General features: G+C 41.8%; 1 protein-coding gene across 8 annotated transcripts in view; it reads right to left on the bottom strand.

The window, feature by feature from the left end:
- FRY (FRY microtubule binding protein) overlaps nucleotides 1–14,302 on the bottom strand; it is a 345,429-nt gene that overhangs the window by 35,850 nt on the left and 295,277 nt on the right. For 6 of the 8 annotated variants that reach the window (XM_032593499.1, XM_030308908.1, XM_032593559.1 and 3 more), the window contains 5 exons: nucleotides 13,433–13,612; nucleotides 10,785–10,946; nucleotides 8,042–8,116; nucleotides 5,531–5,701; nucleotides 2,181–2,189 (listed from right to left, as the gene is read on the bottom strand). In XM_032593499.1, the coding sequence (XP_032449390.1) occupies nucleotides 2,181–2,189; nucleotides 5,531–5,701; nucleotides 8,042–8,116; nucleotides 10,785–10,946; nucleotides 13,433–13,612 (597 nt within the window). The remainder of the gene's footprint in view (nucleotides 1–2,180; nucleotides 2,190–5,530; nucleotides 5,702–8,041; nucleotides 8,117–10,784; nucleotides 10,947–13,432; nucleotides 13,613–14,302) is intronic. The other 2 variants (XM_032593529.1, XM_030308914.1) reach the window with 1 other exon arrangement.

Genomic DNA, 14,302 nt, shown 5'->3' with positions numbered 1-14,302 from the left:
CTTGCTCTGCTACCCATCTGATATTAAGTATCTTTGTCCACACAAAATCTTTTCCTAGAAAGGAACTGGGGTTTTATTTTTCTCTGTGTTAAAACAGGAATAAAGCAAGGGAAATAGTACGCAGCCCCCTGATAAGCGAGTTTTAACCTACACGAACAGGGAATCTAAACAAAGTCTAGCCCAGAATCCTTTCATTTATTGGTCATGTGAAACACTGTCTGATGGGTCACTGAAATAAAACAACTTTTTCCGGTGAGAGCTCAGTGACTAGCGTAACCGTATAATATGAGAGAGGCAAATCACTGTTAAAATTAGGATCATTAAATTTACTAATCTTCCTCTGGTTTAAGGATCTATTTCTCCTGGATCTGAATGAAGCACACCTTGCCATTCTCATAGATCTCTCACAGAACAGACGCTTAGCTTTTCCAAAGTTGGTTTTGGCTATTCACGGTGGAAGGCAACAGGTAATGATCCTGAGCACATTCTGGATATGATACAGAAATTATTATCATCGTTGATCCCCATGCGTGATGTTTATGATTGTTCTTAGGACCGTCTGATTATAAAAAGGAGACGTTGAATATGATTTCCATATTCTGTACCTATATCTGCTGTCTTATCTGTATCTATACCTTTATCTGTATCTGCTGTGATAAACTGTCACCAAATAATTTTTTTTTCCTAGTGGAAAAGGTTAACTGTTGTGCTGGGATTTTAAAATAGCTGTTTCAGTGAAAAAATGAAATAAAAAATGTGGAGAGGCAAGAATACGGGAGAGAAAAAGAAATCGCAATGTGTGAAGAAGTTAAAAAGATTGAAAGAATAAGAGTACAGAGAAAAAAGACTGTGCAGATTACTGGGAGAAATACACAAAATACGAATAGAAAACATAAATCCTAGCACCGATTCTTGTGCATCCAATCAGTGGATCGGCTGGATGAACTATCTTGGATGACAATTCTGGAAGTCTCCGGCACTGAGCCCGAGACAGAACCATGAGCTTGCAGAGAAACATGGACGCCCAGGGGCAGGGAATGCTACACCGGGCAAGGACGATGGCTCATACTGATATAACTGCACCTCTGGTGAAGACCCGGCTGGATCAGGCATGAGAAGTGGGGTTGTAAGGGAAGGCTTCTGTCGCAGGAAGAATAGTGGGATGTCTTTCTGGAGGATACGATAGCTCTCCATTAGAGGGAACGGTGTTGAAACTGTTACCGCGGTGGAGGCTGAAGAACTGAGATGCAAGAGTGCTATTACCTAGCTCAAGTGTGTGTGGTGATTAAAAGTCAACCCACAAGGTCAAAACAGTGTCTTACTGATTATGTCAGATTTTTCTATGTGTGAGAAAATTTAGGAGATGGCTAATTATTCAAGACAATCTGCGTATGTCAGCTATCAAACTTAACCACTCAGGATTTGTTCTGAGATAAGTACTAGTGACTGAACATTCTAGAAATGTTGGAAACACTATTCTTTGAAATAATTTTTTTTCCACACTAGAACTCTGTCAGGTAAGAATTATTGGTGAAGGGACATAAGTGCACTGTGGTCAAAATATATTTGCCCAGATATGCCTACTCAGAGTAAGTCTGACATGGCAATGGATAGTAGGGTGACACAAGTCAGTATGCCCAGGACGGTCCTGGCTTATGCCTGTTTCCTGGGTGCAATTATTATTAGGACCCCCTTTTGAGAAATGGTTCTCATCTGGATGAAACTTTATACAGTTGCCATACAAAGACAGCTCCTAATTCCTGGAAAATAAGCAGATCTGCTTGGAAGTGTTCGTGGTATACTGTCGGATGCCGCTTGTTGACTTCACCTTTAATTAGAGAAGGTAACTACACAACGAATTCCGTTGTGCGGCTGCCTTCTCAGGCATCATAAGATTTCCATGGATCCTATTTAAACCTCACTTTCTCTCAAGAGATATAACTATACAACTTCCAGACTAGGTTTTAAAATTGTCTTGTATTTATAGTTTGGAAACTATTCCCATCCTGGAGCCACAAAGAAAAACACTTTTTGTCTCACGCACACCTCAATGTAAATATGCGCGCAGATAGGCATACATACGCTAGAAGGGAGGAAGAAAAGCAATTATGTTGTTATAAATCTGCGACGATGCAAAACATCTACTTAGCGGATCTGAATTAAACATAGCATCATCTTACCTGCAGTTCCTTCGTAGCGGATTGAATGGACAGAAAAACAAATAAGAGGTCTATTTAAAACGATAATATTAAAGATACTCAAGTGCATTTATCTTAGTTTTAACACAACAGCAACAAACAGTGCCAACGATATATACTTCATTTGATGCAACTTAAAAAAAAAAAAGGTAAAGATATACAAACCCCCAAAGAGAAATCAGTACCAAGCACCAGCAATTCCAATCCTCTTAGGGGCGGATGATGTATCTGGGGTAACAAATCATAAATACGATTTCTGAAATAGCTTGTCACTTCAGTGACTGACACCTTGTGCTCCTCAACGCCCTTTTTTTGGTGGGGGGGGGGAGGAATGCTTAAATTTTTCTTTGTGAGCAAATTGTTCAGTGTTGTGGGGGAAATGAATGAGGCTCATCAACTGGGAGAAAAAAAGGTGGCATCACCTGATCCATCTCACGAGGCTAGTGTGTCATCATGGTGTGTTCGCTGCTAATGTACAATTAATAGCAAGGACACGGCACCTTCTAAAGATTCTAAAAATTTCAAAGGCAAACCGTTACAGATAGGAGTCAGTAAATTCTGAGACTATTTAATGAAAAGGGACAGATCTAAAAAAAGTTGTTTTTTTTTTTTTTTTTTTGATCATTGTGTTTTGCTCTAGATGCCAGATATGCTTGGCTTTCTCAGATGAGGATATGCTGGAATTACTCACCAATGACAGTACAAAGGAATGCCTACTATGTGTCTGACACTGTGCTAGAAGCTTCCCAGAGGTTCTTACCTAATCCTCACATCAACTCGGCAGGCTATTATCATACCCACTTAATAGCTGAGGAAGCCAAGAGCTAAGTCAGGGGCAGAGGTGAAATTCAAAGTTGGACTTGCCTGACCCTAAAGCTCAAGCATTTTTACTGTACTACCCTGTATGCTTGCTAGAATCCCTTATTATAATCTTATTGAGAAGTAGCAAAATATTCTCAGATGGTTTATTTGGATGAAATACATACTTTCACACTCTTAAGTTTCTTTTTTTTTTTTTTAAGTTTTATTTATTTATTTTGAGAGAAAGAGTGTGTGCGAGTGGGAGAGGAGCACAGAGAGAATCCCAAGCAGGCTCCACACTCAGCATGGAGCCCAAGGCGGGGCTCGAGCTCATGAATGGTGAGATCATGATCTGAGCCCAAATCAAGAGTCGGACGCTTAACTGACTGAGCCACCCAGGAGCCCCCACGTTCTCAAGTTTCTTATAAAATCTTAATTATATAAGAGAAAATGATCACTATGATCTTGTAGTTCTTGTTTGCTAGAATAACAGAATACTAGAAGTCAGATGTAGCATTCATTATTAACTGTCCCCCAAAGCATTAGTATAATATTTATTTTCAAGTGAGTGGCACCTCATATTTTCCTTCCTTTATTTTGACAGAAATTAAATTTGTTCAGAAACCGTGTCTGATTCCTCCACTTGATGTTACTCCTGCCAGGTCACGTCCCATAAGACATTTTTTTTTTTTTTTTAATTTTGGCTGAGACTGGAAAATGATGCCTCTCTTGCTTCATCAAAATTTCCCTCCTTACTTTAACTTCCAGAGTGAAGAGGGTGCCTAAGCGTGAATTCTAGGCCAAGAACAAAAATTAGGTCAGTGGTCCAGATCAGGGAGCTCATCTTCGGACATCCCATATAGCTTTGGCTCAGAGACGTTTGAAAGTATTCTAAACAGTTGTATTTTGGCTTAGACTTTTTAAAACACTCCTCACCACATTTAGTGATTGATTTCTTTATCACTTATTTATTAAAAAATTTTTTTTAATGTTTATTTATTTTTGAGAGAGAGACACAGAGTATGAGCAGGAGAGGGGCAGAGAGAGAAAGAGAGAGAGAGAGAGGGAGACACAGAATCTGAAGCAGGTTCCAGGCTCTAAGCTGTCAGCACAGAGCTCGATGCAGGGCTTGAACTCACGAGCTGTGAGATCATGACCTGAGCCGAAGTTGGACTTAGCTTAGCTGACTGAGCCACCCAGGCGCCCCTCTTTATCACTTATTAGGGTTAACAGTTGAAAAACTCTGCAGTACTTTTTAGTGGTTCTAGGATAATTCAAGGTGAAAAGCTGACACTTGCTTTAAAGGTGTTTTACAGCTAGCGTCTTTATATTCTTTAATGACTGGGTAGGCTAAACTTGTTTTCTACAGAAAAGAAGAGGTAGAGAAAACATTCTTCATCCTGGGGACAGAATTCTCCCCAGACATCCAGGGTAGGCCTTGGCCGGGAGGAACAAAAGCGGAGAGCTCCTTGGCCTTACCTCAACATAAGAGGATTGGTCCACAGTCCCATCCTTTTAGGGAAGGTAGGCAGCTACCGGAAGTACCGTTTCCCACAAGTTTCTAGTTGAGTCAGGAGATGCATACCAGTCACGGGATAGGTTAACCTTTGAATTTGGGCCTCCATTGTAACTGTAAGACTGGCAGAAAGCCCTTTCTTTGTCTGGGAAAGACAGTGCATTTAGCTGAATGTGAGCCTCAGGATGTGAAGTAACACCAGGAGCCGGCTCCTTATCAGGCATTTTTAGGTAGCCAGTCTCCCTTTGGTCAGTTTTGTTTTCCTCCATGGGGCGGAGACTTTCCCCAGCTGGAACGTGCCTCTAAGCTACTGAAATGAGAGGGTCACAATGATGCCCCTCCTTGCAATCCCAGTTTTCAAACACATGATTCATAACTGAAAGCATCCTATCACCATAATTATCATTCAAATCCACAAATCTGCATTGGCCGGTTGAGACATGAATTCAGCGGCTCCAGGTGTCGGGGACACGAGCTAGCAGCCTAGAGCAGAGCAAAGAGCTCTCGGGTGCACTATATCCTGTTTCAAGTTGTGATTTCATCAAACAGCACAATGCTGGAGCCCCGAGGCTCCCTTCTCAGGTCGGAGCAGGCAAGCTTTGAAGTAACTGGATCAGAGTAATTTCACTTTTAAAATAATTAGACTCTTGGCAAGTTTTGCCCAGGTGCCAGCGAACAGGCTCAGAACCTGAATGTGTTTGTGATTTTTTTTTTTTTCTTTCAAAGCTCACCTTTGGACTGCACACACACAGTCTTTGTGTGGTCACTGGACGTCAGATCCCTGCCATTTAGAAAGAACTTGGCAGCTTAAATGCTGTGGACTCAGACAGGAAGGGTGTGGTAACTTCTGCCAAAGTTAAGCTGCTGTCCTTTGGATAAGTTGATTGAAAACAAAGTCTACAGCTTCCCAATTAAAGAGTCTGTTATAAAACCTGATCAGTTAGCAGGTAAAAAGAAACTTTTCGTTAGTCAAGGCAAGGCTGAGGGGGGTATTTTTACAGAGAATATACTGTACCTCTCCATCCTCCAGCTCCACATCTAGGAAATCGAAGTCCCTAAAGACTCTAAACTGCTGCTCGCTGTTTGTGTCATCCATGTTCTCCTGCTCCCGGGCGCCGTCCTCGGAAGACACCAAGCTCGTCTGGTGCTCCAGAAGGTCCAGATCCCCACACGATGAAAAGATCACCTACGAATCGCAAGAGTCCTCTCCTGAGAGACGGTTCTCCCTTCGGTTGTTTGTGCTATAAAAACTGCAACTGGCTGTTCGTGGCCATCTATTTCGAGTACACACCTAATTCCTTAAGTGGGTATTTTTAGAATGTTCTTTTAGTATTTATGTTGGACAGGTGCCTTCAGATTAAACTCATTGCAAAGACGCAAGTTCACACAGGAGGAGAAGGTTCGAGTCACGATGCTGCTTCTTAATGAAGACTGGATCCCATCGGAGCGTGTGTGTGTGTGTGTGTGTGTGTGTGTGTGTGTGTGTGACAACTGAGTGTATATTCACAGACAAACTAGAGCAGCCAAGAAATTTTCCACTGTTTCTGAACTGAGGTCAGAAATTGTACACATGCACATACACTTCACATGCATATTATCACATAATATTTTAAGGGCTACTGATACAAAGATACGTTATTATAGAATGGCCTGTGAGTACAAAGCATTTAACCCTTTCAGAGATAAACCAGGAACCAATAAAGAATAAGAGACAGAGGACAAATACTACAGTCCTTGCTCATTTGAATTACAGACGAGTATGTGAGCAGCCATGCTCGTAATTTATACCTAAATTCCCTTCCTGTTGGTATAAACGGAACAAAACTTTTTTTTTTTTCTCCTATTAAGACCTCTTGAATGTTAATAATCTTAGAACCATCTTCTGTGTTTAGTTTTTTTCCCACTGGGACATTTTAGTAAAACTTTGTAGAAATAAACTGTAAGTGGACCTCAATGTTTTGCTATCCAGTCTCTCCTGAACATAGATTGATATTAAATAAAAGTGAACGGTATGATTGTTTTTAGCCATCATAATGTCTATCTAGTCTTCCTTGAGAAGCAGGCAAATCGTTTGTATTTATTTAATATAACAAGTGCCTCTCAAAAGTAAAAAGAATGAATGGATTTGAAATGTCCCCCTTTCCTCCAGTGTTTAAGAACAGCCCTGTGACTTGCACTATGTTCTCATGCAATGGCCCGCGACACACAGTTTGCTCAGGGATTGCAAGTGGGTCTAGGAGAGAAATAGCCCTGAAGGCCAGGCAACTAGCTCGTGAGAGATGCGGCTAGAATGCAGGCTTCCTCAGTTGAAGGCTCTTCTTCCCAGTTAGCACTGCCTCTCTGACCGACCGGCAACATACTCTGGGTAAACATTTCTAGCACGGAAGCAGGCAGTTGAGATCTGAGGAGGACGCGCCAGCCAGAATGGCAACAGGAGACGCTCCTCGCTGGAGGGCCGCCCCGCAGAGGGAAAGGGCGCTTGTCACTCTCCCTCCGCCCACCCCGCCACTGTCACCTCGTCCCCTCTGCCCTCAGGTCTCAGGAGCAGCAACAAACCCACTGATCTACTGATCACAAGCTGAGCTTAGCTGCTGGCTGGCAGGGGCACGTTCCGGACCGTAAGAAACACCGATCTGCACTTTAGCAAGTATTTGCGAGCCTCTAACATTTCACCTGCTCGTGAACTACATTAATAGATACATTTTGAGATTTCAGAGACAGCTCCCCTGAGCAATTGTTTGCTAATTCTTACTTCATTTGGGAAATTAGTTAGATATTTATTTTTTATTAATAACAAAGAGGCTGAGATACGCCGGTGAAACCAGACCCTGAGATTTTTATTGCTTTTGCTATGATAGTCTCACAGACAACCTGAATTAGCTAAATTTTATAAAAGCTAAATTTTATATTAGCTAAGTTCTAATACTGTGATTATTCATTTATTACAAAGCGCAATGGCATGTTGTTGTTTTAACTGTAACATCAGTGGATGTATGTAAGAGAAAAAAACTATAATGATATATCATTATTTTGATCCCTATTCTGCATGAGTCAAATAATGACATCATAGGAAGGGGTGTGCATACGCAGAGTAAAATTATACCCCAAAAGAATGTATATTAAATATGGTGCAGGAGATCGTCATACATATATTTTTATTTTTATATTTTATTATATGTAATAAATAATTATATAATTATATATTTTATTTATATTTAATTAATATACATATACATATTAATGTAGTCTGGGCATATTTATAACAAAATCCAAAGAATTTTAAAAAATGAAAGTAACAGTGCTATTTACAAACTAGAGCAAATAGCTAACAAAATCATTCACTGTTTCTGAATCAAGTGAGATTAAAAATCTTAGTGTGGAAAGAAATAGCCTATGAGTATGATCTAGTATGAATATGATGGTGGATATCATACCTGTAATTCATAGAGGACTTCTCTAAAGGTAAAAAGATCAAAGGTAAAAATGATATGGTACCAACATAAATGTGATATATGATGGAACTTACTGATGGATTTTTGCTTAATCCTACTTCTTGGCCACACAGAGAAAGGACGTGCACCAACTTCTCTTTTGTCCTCTTCTGGAAAAGAGACACACAAACACGTTTTAATCATGGAGTTCTGTGATCAAATCTGTTTCCATACTATAGCTATTAGCCACAAAGGGCTATGGCCCCCGAAATGTGGTGGGAATTGAGATGTAAAATACACAAAGACTTGGTATGAAAAAAGAGAATGCAAAATATCTCATTAATATTGCAAACTATTGGTTGCATATTGAAGTAATAATGTTTGAGATATATTAGGCTAACTAAAATAGGTTATTAAAATTGATTTTACCTATTTCTTTTTACTTTTTTAAAAAAGGCAACTTTTACAAAGTTTAAAAACAAGACACACACTATGTTCCTACCTGACAGTGCTGATCTACATTTTCCTGAGGGAGGGGTGTGAAACTCAGCAGATATTCGTGACTCCCCTTGATAATCTTTTCTTGTCTGTTACAACTTCCAGCATTAGCAAGGCTTTCCTTTCACCTAAGTTAAATCTATTATGTTCTAGCACACATTTATTTTCCTCAGATGGGAGAATAACTTTACTTTCTGCAGCATTAAAGAATTCAATTATCTGTAAGCCATATTAAGTCTTTCTCAATTTATTCTCCCTAAAGTTAAACAGATTCAATTCCTTTTGCTTTTCTTCATGAGCCTTATTTTTCAGCCACTTAAGCACGGAGATTCTTCCATAAACCATCACATTTTCCAATGACATAGATGAACTAGGTCTCGGGATAATTGGAGAGTTGAGAATGAAAAGGAAGAGTAAGCCAGAGCCTAAAAAATGTTAATTACTTCAGAGATGCTCTTAAAGCAATCTTTCTGACCCTGTAAAATGATTTTTCCCCTTTAATCTGATTTAAGTTAACGTGGAGACTGCTTAGGAGGCCAATAGTGCTCATAGCTTTTCTTTCTTAATGGAATTTGGCTCACTGCATTCTTCTTTCCACATTACAGAAGGGACACCCAATACAGTATTTTATCAAGGCCAAAGACAGGAAGACCTTAATGTTGGAGAATGGCAAGAGATTTGCTAAAATATTTCCCTAAGTTTTAGTGGGCATCTTACAACTCGGGGAAGGAATCCATACAGAGGAACATGGGTTTTGGGATGTCTATTTTTCTTCTCTTTTCCAAATCCCTAAGAATGTATAGTAGGCTCTCTTACTCAACAGCTCAGTGAACCCTTACTGAGAGCCAGCCATGTTCCAGCAGGCCCCGTGCTATATATTGCACTCCTCCAACCTTGGAGGGTGAAGGTGAGTCCTGCACGTGTGCAAAGTGTTCTCTGTTCAGCGCCCACCCATTTGGCCTTCTTCCAGTAATACGGTCCCTCTTTTTATCTCAGAAACAGCTCCTCTCCCACTGTGGGGCTTTGCCTCCCTCACACGTGCAGCAAGAGTCCTTCTAGAATTGCTTCAGATGTTGGGAAGGGAATGCCTTTGACCTGAAATCATCGGAGCCAAAGACCATATAAATCTGGAGCTGCTCGAAGTTTTTGGTGCTTCATAAGAGAAGAGTCTGCCTCAGAATGAAATCACCGGAGAGGAAAGGAGGGCCAAGACTGGGAAGGGAAGGCGAGGACAGTGAGAAGGGGAGAGGGAGTCTAAGGACCCAGTTCCTCATTTTGTGTACTAGAATCCAGCTGTGCTTGAAGCCAAGCCATGAGAGTTAATAAATTCCTTTTCCACTTAAGGTGATTAATGTCACCAAAGAGGTCTGAATAATGCAGAGGTTTTACTCGATGGCAAGCCTGATGACATTAATGCAGTTGCCCATTGAGCAAATACGGTCTTAGGCTGTACTAAGAGAGAGATATCTACAGAGAGAGAACTACAGAGAGATCCAGCGGCCCGTTCTGCTCCACATAGCTCAGACTGTCCATGGAGACCACTGGAGTGCATGCTTAGGGGACAGCAGTCAGAATGGCGACTGGAATGCAAAGTGCACCTTTTAGAGAAAGTACAGGCATCCCCAGTATTCATTCACAGAGCAGCAGGAAGTCTGACTACTTTCCACCCTCTTTTTCCTTTCTGATTCCTTAGCTTCACTCACTAGTCCCTTCCCTTTCCCTTCCCCTCTCCATCAAGGTAAGAATTTAGATCATTTTACTGGTCTAAAAAGCAGTGTGGGTAGATTCCCGTGGTTCATCGCTTACATATCTACCTCCCAAACCAAGGGCACACTGTATACACTGTATGTCAGCCAACTTGACAGTAAATTATATTAAAAAAAAAAAACTTCAAACAATAAAATAAAAAGCAGTGTGGCTTGAGGAAGCAACCGGAAGGGCAGATTCTGCATCCTTATGAAGCCCTATCGTATAGAACTGGTTGGGAGAACTAAGGATATAGTCTTTGGAGAAAAGAGAACTCACTGGAATGAGTGGTAGAGGGGAGAGGGTTTCTTTATCTCTCTGAAGGTGAGAGATCAGATTTCATTTCCTAAGTCTAAAGAGAGCTAGGACCAATGGGTAGCAGTGGCAAATGTCAGACTTCAACTCAATGAAATGAGCTGTTCCAAGATAAGACAGGGTCCCTTGGGGTGCCACGGGATACTCATCACTGAAGTGTTGATGCCTACGTGGGCAATGCCAGGATGGTGATGGAGGAACCCGGGATCACATGGGCAGTTGGGCTCGAGAGGTCTCCCTGAGCTCTCTCTTCCAATCCCAGGGACTAGGATTCTATACCTGAGAATACTGGGGCCTTTTCCAGCTAACAGGAACAAGGACATTGGAGTTGGAGCCCGATGAGGTAGAGGATGTGCTCCTGGTGACGGCCATCGCCCTGGGCTTCCCATCGCGCCCAGAAGCGTTCTGCAGCTCATCGTATCGCCTCCCGATGATTGGCGTCTTGACAGAAGAGAATACAAAATCTCACTCTTCTATCTGTTCAATAGTTCTGTGGAATATGGGATCGCTCCACCCAGCAGCAACCAAACATTGCCTATTTGATTAAACCTTAGAGAAGTTCAGTGTTACAGGTAGGCTCATTTTCCTGATGTTCAAATACACATTCTGATTTTTTTTAAGTTTATTTATTTATATTGAGAGAGAGAGAGAGAAAGAAAGAAAGAGTGAGCACAGGAGGGGTAGGGAGAGAGGGAGAGAGAGAGAATCCCAAGCAGGCTCCGCACTATCAGCACAGAGCCTGATGTGGAGCTCGATTTCATGAACCATGAAATCATGACCGGAGTTGAAATCAAGAGTCAGATGCTTAACCGACTGAGCCACCAGGTGCCCCACGTTCAAATATACATTCTAAATCATTTTACATCGTTAACATTTTCCCACCCTCTTTAGCAGCTGAAAACAAATCCAATTGCTTGTTCTTGAACCACTGGTAAAGGTCAGAAGCAAAACATTCAGGAAAGCAAATAGTTTTCCGATTAAGCTTAAAAGGATTTCTTATCATTCTAACAAGAGGCCAAAATTCCTTCCCGTCTTCCCAACCTTTGGTCACCAATCTCTATATACTCTCAGTTATTTAAAATCTACTCAGAGTGATTATATCTTTTCAGTTATTTAAATGAATGAGTTCAGGGCCAGGTACTCGGGCAACGCTTTGGAAATTTCACTTCCTGAGAGTTCATTTCACACACGGCTGGGTGGCAGCTGGGTAGGCAGCACCACCCAAACTTGAGCCCCAGTGGGGCTGCAGAATCCCATTTGTGGGCCTACCCTCATAGGTGGTAGACACCAGCTGGAAAGTCTCCATCTGGTTCTCCAGGCTCTTTATTCTGGAGCAGCTCCGTCCCTGGGGCGTGCAGCCCAGTGGCTGCATGCTTTCTGTACCCCTTTGGAACAGAACAAACTCCAAAGAATAAAAGTAGCTTTCCCCGCCAGCAATGTGAAAAAGGAATGTTACAAATGGAAAAAATTATTGATTGGCTACCTTAATATCAGACCCACGAACTATAGATGCAGGTATCACAATAGCAGCAAAAGAGTATCTTAAGCTGGATTCTGAAATGATAGAAGGTCACTGAGATCACGGTGTGAAAAAACCCAAGCTGACTACAACCTACCTACTTAATAGAGCAAGTAAATTTCACACAAGCAGATCTAGTTTATTCCTTCAGTGGACTTACTCATTCAGCAGTGTTGAAGAATGTTTGTTAAGTACCTGTAATGCACCAGACTCTACCAGACCCTGGTTACAAAATGGACAGAGTATAGTTTCTGCTTTGGCGGGCTTATGGGTCACGGGGTAAGCGAGACAGGAGAGCAAAGTATTTGTGCATCTTAGAGTTGGTACAGGCTTCCCAAATGTCCATTCTCAGAGCAGCAGGCAGATCTGACTACCTTCCACCCTCTCTTTTCTTTTTCTTTTTAAAAATTTAATGCTTATTTATTTTTGAGAGAGAAAGAGCAAGAGAGAGCACGTACGAGTGAGCAGGGGACGGGCGGAGGGAGAGGGGGACAGAGGACCCAAAGCAGGCTCTGCGCTGACAGCAGAGAGCCCAATGCGGGGTTCAAACTCACAAAACCTCGAGGTCATGACCTGAGGTGAGGTCAGATCTTAACCGACTGAGCCACCCAGGTGCCCCCCAACCTCTCTTTTCTTCCTGACTCCTTGGCTTGGTTCGCTAGTCCCCTTTCTCCTTCCTTCCCGCTCCCTTGAGACAAGAATATGGATCATTTTACTGGTCTAAAAAGTCGTGTCACTTGGGGAAACAACCGTAAAGGCAGATTCTGCGTCTCTTTAAATCTCAGTCATTTGCTGGTCTGGCTGGGAGGTCAGGGAGCAAAGTTGTGGATATAAAGATAGGACATGATACCTGTCAGATAAAGAAATGAGGTCAGGCTTTAAAATGCTTATGATCATTCTTTAAAAAATTTGTTTTAAATGTTATTTTATCTTTGAGAGAGAGACAGAGAGACAGAGAGAAAGAGTGGGAGTAGGGGAGGGGGGAGGGAGATCAGAGGAGGGAGATACAGAATCCGAAGCAGGCTCCAGGCTCTGAGCTGTCAGCACAGAGCCTGACGCGGGGCTCGAACTCATGAGCTGCGAGATCGCCACCTGAGCCGAAGTCGGATGCTCAACCGACTGAGCCACCCAGGCGCCCCTAAAATGCTTATGGTCATTCTATTTTAAAGTTATCTCTTTCAAAAAACCATTTTTATATAGCTGAGGCTAGTTTCTATTTTTAAAAGCTGCCAATTGGAGTCCCAATGAATACGACATTCACTGTGTTCCTAAAAACCAGAACCTAATGCAGGCCTTAGAAAACTTACTTTGAAGTAAATGTAAAATAAGTCTCTCCTTCCCCAGACAACTAGTTTTGACCTTTGTCACCTGTTCTCGCTGCTGAAATTTACAGAAACGGATAACATACCTCTGAAATATCAAAGTGGAAGTCTAGGGTTTTTCCAGGTAATTCCTTAGAAGCACTGGTCCACACTCGATGTATTTCTATCTTTGAGAGGTCACTGTGCTGGTAGGAAGGCAAAACTAGACTGGCAGATCGAGAAACCACCAGCTTCAGGATATTCAAAGCTTCTCTCCAGTGAACACTCTGACGGGAATAAAACATTCAATGGTTACAAACAATTTCATTTTTAAAAATGCATCAACCCCCAGCTACTGAAACTTCTTATGATCAGTCAGAATTCACAGATTTTAAAATAGTGCAGGAAGTTCCATCATATGTAAAAGGCAAAGGACATAAAAAATTTATACAGATGAGAAGATACATTTAGGAAACAAGCAAATAAGAAAATACCAAATTTTGTCCATACTCAAATAAATAGAAGTTTAAAAGTACAAGGTACCATTTTGGTCAATGAGGTAGCTCTTTGGTACGAATACAAAAACAAACCCAATGCATTTATGCTACTGGCCACTCACTCTCAACATTCTCCCCACCTCCAGTCTCTGTCTTCCTTGGTCGTTCTCCTATTTCAATGGCCTGTTAATTGGTCTCCCTACTTGCAGCTGCTATTGAAGTCCAGCATACCCACCCCAGCTACAGTGATCTTTCTAGAACTTTTCAGACCATGCTGCTTCCCTGCCTAAACTCCTCCAAGGGCTCCCTCTGGTGGGCAGTGTGGAGTCCACACACGTTGAGCACAGCCTACAGAAGTAACCTCCCCCCAGGCTAACCTTGGAGTTCCTCATACCAGGCAAGCTCTTTCCTTGTTCCGTTGTCCTGGAATGCCCTTCCTCTCCTTATTGGCTTATCACATGCCTACTCTTTCTGTGAGAC

The sequence above is a fragment of the Lynx canadensis genome, chromosome A1 (assembly GCF_007474595.2).
Source record: "Lynx canadensis isolate LIC74 chromosome A1, mLynCan4.pri.v2, whole genome shotgun sequence".
Taxonomy (NCBI): domain Eukaryota; kingdom Metazoa; phylum Chordata; class Mammalia; order Carnivora; family Felidae; genus Lynx; species Lynx canadensis.
This window is presented reverse-complemented; position numbering and strand designations above follow the sequence as displayed.